We start from the raw sequence: 9,006 nt of genomic DNA, 5'->3' as shown, positions 1-9,006 counted from the left end.
GTTATTCCAATTTTTGATAATTTATACAACAGCCCTTTGTGCCAAACCCTATCAAATGCTTTGCTGATGTCACAAAATACTACTCTTATTTCTTTACCTGAATCTAATGCCTTAATAAAATCGTTGGAAATACTTAATAATTGGTTAATAGAGGAATCGCCTGGTGTAAAACCTGATTGATATTTTGTTATTACTTTCAAATCAAGAAGAAAATTATGAACATGTTTATAAACGCACCTCTCGAACACTTTACCAATTATACTTAAAAGTGAAATTGGTCGATAGTTTTTAACATCATTACGGCTATCTTTTTTATATATAGGTAAAACATTTGCTTCTTTCCACGATGATGGAAATATTCCTTGTGATAAGGATTTATTAAAAAATATAGATAGTGGCTCAGCAAGTGATGTTGCAGCTTCCTTGAGCACTTTGGGACTAATAAGATCTGGTCCTACAGCTTTACCAGTTTTCAAATTGAGTAAGGCATCCTTAACATCTGTACATGATATATTTATATTACTCAGACAAATACGATTAAGGAATTCTATTAGTGGAGGAAGCATAACCATTGAATCATCCACAACGGATTGACTTGAAAAATATAAATTAAAAACATTAGCTTTATCAACATCAGTTTCGTAATAGACATTATCGTGAAAATCGTTGGTATTTCTCCACATTTACCACTATTGTTCATGAAGACTTTTACAGTTAACCAACATGACTTGTTGCATTGTCTTAAATCAGATAATTTTGATGACAAACCGTTAAAATAAGATTCTTTAGATTGTCTAATGGCATTTACACACTTGTTACGGGTTTGTCTGAAAATAGACCAGTCAGATTGGCTATCAGTAAGTTTAGCCTTATTGGGATTTTTTTACGTTTTGATATTAATTTTCTGATTTTTTTGTTCATCCATGGATGATCACGTTTTCTCATAATGACCGTTTTGTTAGGGATAGCCGAAGAAGAAGCGGAATCGATGAAGTCAGTTAGACGCTTGCATGCTAGATCGATATTAGCATCATATACTTGAGGCCAATCCGACATTTCTAATAGTTCTCTTAGTTTGTCAAAATTTCCATGCTTATAAAGCCAAATTTTCCTTCGGTACGAGTCGGTTGAATGTTGAGCAATATTAAGAGTTGCATAGATGGGACAGTGGTATCTTACTGGTTGGTCAAGGAACGATTCCCCTACATAAGACCGATCTATTATAAAATCGTTATTTACCAATATAACGTCTATTAAGGATGTCGAATGTTCAGTATAATGCGTACATTCAGTAATTAACTGCGTAAGTCCGTAAGTGTACATTATGTTATCAAAATAGTTAAAATTATGACTGCGTTGCAATAAATTGACGTTAAAATCACCAGTTATAATAACATTTCCAATACTAGAGTTAATTGCCCTACCAATGGATTCCTCAAATTTGGTCCATACAGTTATGTTAGAATTTGGGGGTCTATAGAAAGTACCAAATAGAAATGTTTGACCTTTGGATGCTATTTCAACCCAAACACATTCGACATCGTCAACTTCAATATCGGACCTTCTTTTGACAAAAAGATTGGCTGCTACATAAACAGCAACACCCCCTCCAACGGCGTCATTACGACAGTAACAAAAAGGACTGTGAAAACCAGAAATATCCAAGGACGAATCAATATCAGAGTCAGAAAGCCAAGTTTCGGTAAATGCTAAAATACTATGCTCATAAAGTTCGGTGTACAGAACATCTAGTTTTGGACGCAAGCTTTGTACGTTCAGGTGGACGAATGATAAGCAATTATTATTATGTGTGAAAGATACAGGTTCGTCAGAGGATATTGACGAGGAGTTAGCAGAAGGATGAAAGGGACCGGGGTTAGTTTCTATATCGCCACAGCATAATAGTGACAAGACGATGAGTATGGAAATATACAGTATAAATTGAGCGATGATCGCCGTGAAATACGCTTTAAGTAATAACGTTTGATTTCGACATGAAGTTGTGTGTTCGTTGCAAGTATTACATATGCCTAACTGTCGAGCAAGGACATAAAATATGACAATGGGCAAAAATGCATGATGGTTCCAAAAAAGCACAATAAAAGGAAGACTTCAAAAACATCATTCATTACTCTTACAGATCGAGTTTGAACAGAGCGTGCAATGTCATAATACAGTCCTACTCTTACAGAAAAAATGTTATGACTTATTGGCATTTATATATATTTAGGTGATATCAAATGGGAACATCATCATCACAAGAGTAGGACCAATGTAAGACCAGCCAATACAATACTCAGTTTGAGCAATACAAAGTACAAAGTTATTATAACATTCAGGGTTTCCACTGCAGATAATAAGTATTACAATATTGGGAAGGAAGATATAGGGAAAAAACATTATAGAACACAACTCTTACAGAAAAAAATGTTATGACTTATTGGCATTTATATATATTTAGGTGATATCAAATGGGAACATCATCATCACAAGAGTAGGACCAATGTAAGACCAGCCAATACAATACTCAGTTTGAGCAATACAAAGTACAAAGTTATTATAACATTCAGGGTTTCCACTGCAGATAATAAGTATTACAATATTGGGAAGGAAGATATAGGGAAAAAACATTATAGAACACAACTCTTACAGAAAAAAATGTTATGACTTATTGGCATTTATATATATTTAGGTGATATCAAATGGGAACATCATCATCACAAGAGTAGGACCAATGTAAGACCAGCCAATACAATACTCAGTTTGAGCAATACAAAGTACAAAGTTATTATAACATTCAGGGTTTCCACTGCAGATAATAAGTATTACAATATTGGGAAGGAAGATATAGGGAAAAAACATTATAGAACACAACTCTTACAGAAAAAAATGTTATGACTTATTGGCATTTATATATATTTAGGTGATATCAAATGGGAACATCATCATCACAAGAGTAGGACCAATGTAAGACCAGCCAATACAATACTCAGTTTGAGCAATACAAAGTACAAAGTTATTATAACATTCAGGGTTTCCACTGCAGATAATAAGTATTACAATATTGGGAAGGAAGATATAGGGAAAAAACATTATAGAACACAATTGATTGAAGTTGAGGTAATAGGGAGAGAAAATTGGAACGGCTCTGCGCCTCTAAAAAAAAGAAAAAAGTCAGAATCAAAAACAAAAACGCACACACACGCACACACATACACATATATATCCATTTATGAATACAAACACATACATCCTCATATCAGACATGCATACACATACAACATTTTGAGGTTTTTTTAGATGCTTTAATGATCCCTTTTGCTTACAATAAAGTGACTTTTATCTTTGGACTATAAAATCAAGATGGAACAAGAACACCAATAGACAGTACAATTATTTTGATTATGAAACAATATATTTATTCAGCAAGATGCCTAAAAACAAATTTATCTATAAATAGTCTTAAAAAGGCAATCAAGGAAAACTATACTACACAAAAATATATTGCAACAGGTAAAGATGACAAATATAATAACACTTTTAAAAATAATTGGAAAAAATGGCAAAAGTTAATTAATATCTCCTGAATCTTCAATTTGCTGAACTTTATTTTAAGAATACTATTTACAGTTATAATATGTAATATTATTGGACACTAGTATATGAGTTGTTTTGTATCCATTTTTCCTATCCATAAGACATCAAAATATTTTGTTTAGCTAATTACTATACATATATTGAAATTTGCAGCTGACAACACATGCTCTTTACTCCCTCCTGTTTTCATATGCTAGTCATACATATAGATATATAGATATTTACTACTGATTGCCTGACATCGCTCTCTCTGTCTGTATCTCTGTAAAAATGTAAATGCAAACATTGGAAAAATGTTTTAAAATGACAATCAATAATTGTGTGTGTGAAAGTGGAAGCGAGATTAGTGTGTGTGAGATTTTCAAGTATTACAAATTTACTTTCCATTGTATATAAAAAAAAAAATCAGAAAATAAAACAAATACAATTTTGTTTAGATAATGCATCTCTCTGATCAATTTACTCTTTGATGCGAAATACATCCCTTACATATTCTTTTACATTATGCAAATAACGTTTATCCTTTGATCTAATTTTGCATTGTGTCTGTCGGCAATAACGCTTTACCTTAACACAACCACGTACAAAAAAAACAAGTTAATGCAATCACCGTCTTCAAAGCGCAATGCACATTCCCAAGTACGTGCCGAGTATCTTATCCCTTGCTGAGCATGCACTTTACATATTACAAACATATTGATGTGGTCCAATGTTGACAACTAAATAACATTAAAACAATATGCGAAATTTTCTAACGGGTTTAATTTCTGTGATCAATCAATGATGTGTTTCTCGTACATGAAAGTGATGACCTGCTCTTTACAGACTTCCGTTTCTAACAGTATAAATAGTGGCTGTCTTCTGGTTTCAAATTACCACATCTCCTTCTTCCCTCCGACATCAGCAGATTTCCTAGCCTGTTCTTCAAGGTACGACTATCATTTCAGAATACCTCGTTTTGTGTCCTTTTTTAAGTGTATTTTCGAATTATCTTATTGCCGATTTGTGTCGACTAACAGTTCCGGATTTGTCGTATGCGCTGACGTTTTGGTACACTTTTGTCTGTTGTACTATAAAGTCGTCGTCTTGTTATCTGTTTGAGTCTCATAATATCAAGGTGGCAATATCTTGTAATTTCTCAGATTGGTGTTATAAACCTCTTTTATAATAAAGAAATATATTACTCTCTAATTGTTGTACTTAATGTTTGAGGGATGACAGACAAACGTCATAATCAACACTATCAGAAATGTGCCAAAGCCTACTTATTAACATCTCTTAAAGTATCTTCATAATTGATTCCGTTTTACCTCCTTGTGAGTATTTTGTACGTAGTGAAATACATAAGAATAACGCTATGGTCTCTACAGCATAACTTTGGAGCGATAGACAATGCTAGCTACAGTAGCTCCAAATTGACCATGTAAAGTTAAACATTTTTATGTAAAGTTAAAATGTATCGTGTGAATTTATCGCAATTTAAAATGCATAACGTTGTCTTATATTTACTAGCTGTGGAAAGAAAACTATGAATTCTTTCCCGACATAACTTCAGTGTATCAAGTATTTCGATATATCCCTGTTATCAGAACATGCAGTAGCTACATACTGCTACAGCTTTTATAAATACTTGAGTTTAAAGGTTCGTTAAGAAGTTTAGTATACAAAATATAAACATGTTTAATAAATGTAATGCCTTTAGAATTATTTGTCTACACATGTCTGTCTACAGATCCTCAGGATGAATACCTACGTCTGTCTTGCCGTTTGCCTTGTTGCTGCTGTCTCAGCTGCTGGTATGTCTTAAAGAATTATGTCGAATAGGTGTCTCTGTACATCTTTCCGAATCATTTCAATAACTATCTCTGCTACTTTCTGAAAACGTAATATAATTTGTGACATTTTAATTTTTATATTAATATATTTCTCGATGATAAATTATATGCTGTAGCAAAAATGTTTTAATTTATAATGTTGTGAAAGATTTTATAAGCGCCTCTCCCTTTATGTCAATATCTGTTTCGTAATGTTTAAAAAATAAATGTTTAATTCTTGTGACCTTTTGTTCTACGTATGCGTCCTAAATGGACGAAAAAAATCATATGTTTCAATACAATTATAACCCTATTTGGCGTTATACGTAAACTGACTTGATATTCCGTACAGGAATCAAAACTAGATACGGTATCAGGCCCTACACACGTTTTCGGACATCTCAATTTATTTAATTTTTTTACATAAATGTTTGTTTATCATTAGGAGGCAACTAGTAAAATAACAAAAATGAAAATACATATATTTTACATGAATATTAATTTGAAAACAGGTATTTAGTAAAGCATTGTCCAATTCACTTTACAGAAATATGTAAAAAGAAATGCAATTGACATACTTATAAGGTTTGGATTAAAAAATGAATAAAACATTTCCCTCTGTGTTATAGGATATGGTGGTGGATTCGGAAGCATGGGCGGTACTGGAGGAGGAATGGGAGGTGGCATGAACGGAGGCGGATCCGGAGGTATGGGTGGAGGAAACGGTGGATTCGGAGGAATGGGCAGTGGAATGGGAGGACAAGGTGGATTCGGAAGAAAGGCAGGCGGAAAAGGTGTATTCGGAGGAATGGGCGGTACTGGAGGAGGAATGGGAGGTGGCATGAACGGAGAGGGATCCGCAGGTATGGGTGGAGGAAACGGTGGATTCGGAGGAATGGGCAGTGGAATGGGCAGTGGAATGGGAGGACAAGGTGGATTCGGAGGAAAGGCAGGCGGAAAAGGTGGATTCGGAGGAATGAACGGTGGAATGGGAGGACAAAGTGGCTTCGGAGGTATGGGCGGAGGAAATGGTGGTTTCGGAGGAATGGGCGGGGGAATGGGAGGACAAAGTGGCTTTGGAGGTATGGGCGGAGGAAATGGTGGTTTCGGAGGAATGGGCGGTGATATGGGAGGAGAAGGTGGATTCGGAGGAAAGGCAGGCGGAAAAGGTGGATTCGGAGGAATGGGCGGTGGAATGGGAGGACAAAGTGGCTTTGGAGGTATGGGCGGAGGAAATGGTGGTTTCGGAGGAATTGGCAGTGGAATGGGAGGTCAAGGCGGATTCGGAGGAAAAGGTATATGGAGAAAAAAGAAGAAATCCTTTTAATTCATGTTCTTTATTTTAAATTGAAAACTGCTACAGGAAACTACATGTGTATCGCTCAATAAACAAACTTTTAATTCAAAAAAGAAAATATCTTAACAACAAATCTCATCAGTTCAAATCCTTTAACAGTTTGAATATGACTTAATTATACGTTCTGTGACGGTTTTCAGGAAACCCTATAAATGTACCTTTAATTGTTGTAAATGTAACGTTAAGACGTTTGACGTTTAGTATCGCTGATGTGTTCTTAATTGACAAAATAGCCAGTAAATATTTACTTCTCTTGTGGCTTTTTACATTCCCTTGCTTAATGTTTAAATGAGTACTTTCTGACCTCAAACTTCTTGTGACAATTGTTTCGATTATATATTTTAACTGTTAAGTTCAACTAATATTATTTATTTATTTTTCAGGATATTAGATCCAGCTGATCCTGTTAACCTTGCATTACATGTAAATGATGCCAAATTATTAAAAATTGAATAATGCACTTCATTTAATCTTTATTGTTCATTTTGCATGTTTATATTACACATAAAAATATATGAACTGACGAAGTACAAACAACAATTCATCTGTCAATATAAGCAATATTTCTGATCGTACATTTAAATATCAATAGCCAAAAATCAATTATTAAGCATGTCAGTTCAAATGATTTCCTAAGAGAACTAGAATGAGAATTAATGGACTTTCCATCGTGTTACCTGTTTCATCTCTGATTGAAGGGAAGAAACTCATTTACATACACATGTGCCCCAAGGAAGCACAGTACGAAATCGTAGTGCATATGTTTACCTTGCTTACTGTTGATGTATTTGATGAATGACATCAGATCCGTTGAAAATGGTATTAATTTATGGAGCATACGTTAAAACTGAGGAAATAACTCAGTGCCATACAAATGACAAATGTTCCTCATAAAGACATTCCGTTACAATCAAAAAACACAACAAAAGACCTTTTTGCTGATGGATTACATAGTGACCAACGCTGGCTATATAAAACGCCTTAGACATGTAGATGGCTAGTACACAACTGACGGATCAGGGGATCAAACAGTCTATTAAATAGTTTGTCAGTACAATGAAGTCGAACTCTTATCCATTGTTTAAGGTGACTGACACTCTATAGACTAAGCTACTCTCCATTATATTAAACCAGTAACGTTTTTATGTGTGCAAAAACGATATTCTTATCGAGACAGTTACGCTGACATTCTGCCAGCTTGGTCACTGGTGACGTTAGAGCTGTATGTGTAAGAACATTGTTTTGACATAGCAGTGACTTAGTTATAATACCTTTTTAAAACAAAATAGGAAAATAAAACAAACATCCCAACAAAAGGGTTCATGGAAGATTACCTAGATTCAGTTTATGTATTTCTTGTAACCATGAATTATGCTCATAATTTGGGCGGAAATCGGAATTTGAAACGGTGATGCGATGTTACCATAACAGAGAGAAATACACACTACAGTGCAGTATAATAAACAAACAAATAGGTATTTTGTGCAAACTACGATCGCCTGGTTGATAAGATGACAGTGTGTCGTCGCAAAGAGAAATATCTTAATTACCCGTTATCGAGCATTTCAAATATTTCTATTATAGGATAGGGGACGGAGGTTTCCTTGTAATGGTTTACTGAGCGATGTTCACATGTCGGCTTTCGTTTGTTCATTAACCACATACAGCTCTGGAATGTGTCATATAGCGGTAGTGGGATGTTCAGCCACTATACAATACACAAGCAAAATCTAGTTTCTGTTTGTTAGGGAATGTTTAAATGAGGACCATTATTTAACAAAACAATACATAACACTGAATCCTACATGTACAAGGAGACTATATCTGCCCAATAAGTCTGTTGTTTTAAAATCCATTTTCTGTGCCAAATTGTTCATAAAATGTAAGTAAGCTTTCTATCAATAGACCTATGATCACAGTAAAGATGGATTGTCATGCTTCATTTAAAAAAAAAGTAAATTTTAGACCTATGGTATACATGCCAGAAATGGAGGATATCGAAATTATATCATAGAGCTGCTAGATCAGATGTTAACACATACACACTTGGTCAAACACGAAATGCACGAGTGTTTTGTGTTTTTATGGGTCCTAAGTTTAATGTGATATTCTGTTTAATGATATCACCTTCGGCCTAGACGAAAGTGAAAAGAGATATATGTCGAGCTGTGATGTTATGTAGAAGTCAAATACAACACTTACTATGTGTTCTTTTATAATCGTGTTTATTTCGACCTA

At 34.4% G+C, this 9,006-nt stretch overlaps 1 protein-coding gene across 1 annotated transcript in view; it reads left to right on the top strand.

Moving 5' to 3' along the window:
- The first annotated feature begins 4,488 nt into the window (after positions 1–4,488).
- The window catches only part of LOC110462878 (glycine-rich cell wall structural protein 1-like), a 15,357-nt gene continuing 10,839 nt past the window's right edge, over positions 4,489–9,006 (top strand). Inside the window, exons 1-4 of the mRNA XM_021517114.1 lie at positions 4,489–4,526; positions 5,330–5,393; positions 6,041–6,175; positions 6,344–6,387. Of these exons, the coding sequence (XP_021372789.1) occupies positions 5,339–5,393; positions 6,041–6,175; positions 6,344–6,387 (234 nt within the window). The 5' untranslated portion in view covers positions 4,489–4,526; positions 5,330–5,338. The remainder of the gene's footprint in view (positions 4,527–5,329; positions 5,394–6,040; positions 6,176–6,343; positions 6,388–9,006) is intronic.

This window comes from Mizuhopecten yessoensis, unplaced genomic scaffold (assembly GCF_002113885.1).
Source record: "Mizuhopecten yessoensis strain PY_sf001 unplaced genomic scaffold, ASM211388v2 scaffold10839, whole genome shotgun sequence".
Classification (NCBI taxonomy): domain Eukaryota; kingdom Metazoa; phylum Mollusca; class Bivalvia; order Pectinida; family Pectinidae; genus Mizuhopecten; species Mizuhopecten yessoensis.
Note: the sequence above shows the minus strand (reverse complement) of the source record. Positions and strands in the feature narration are given on the sequence as shown.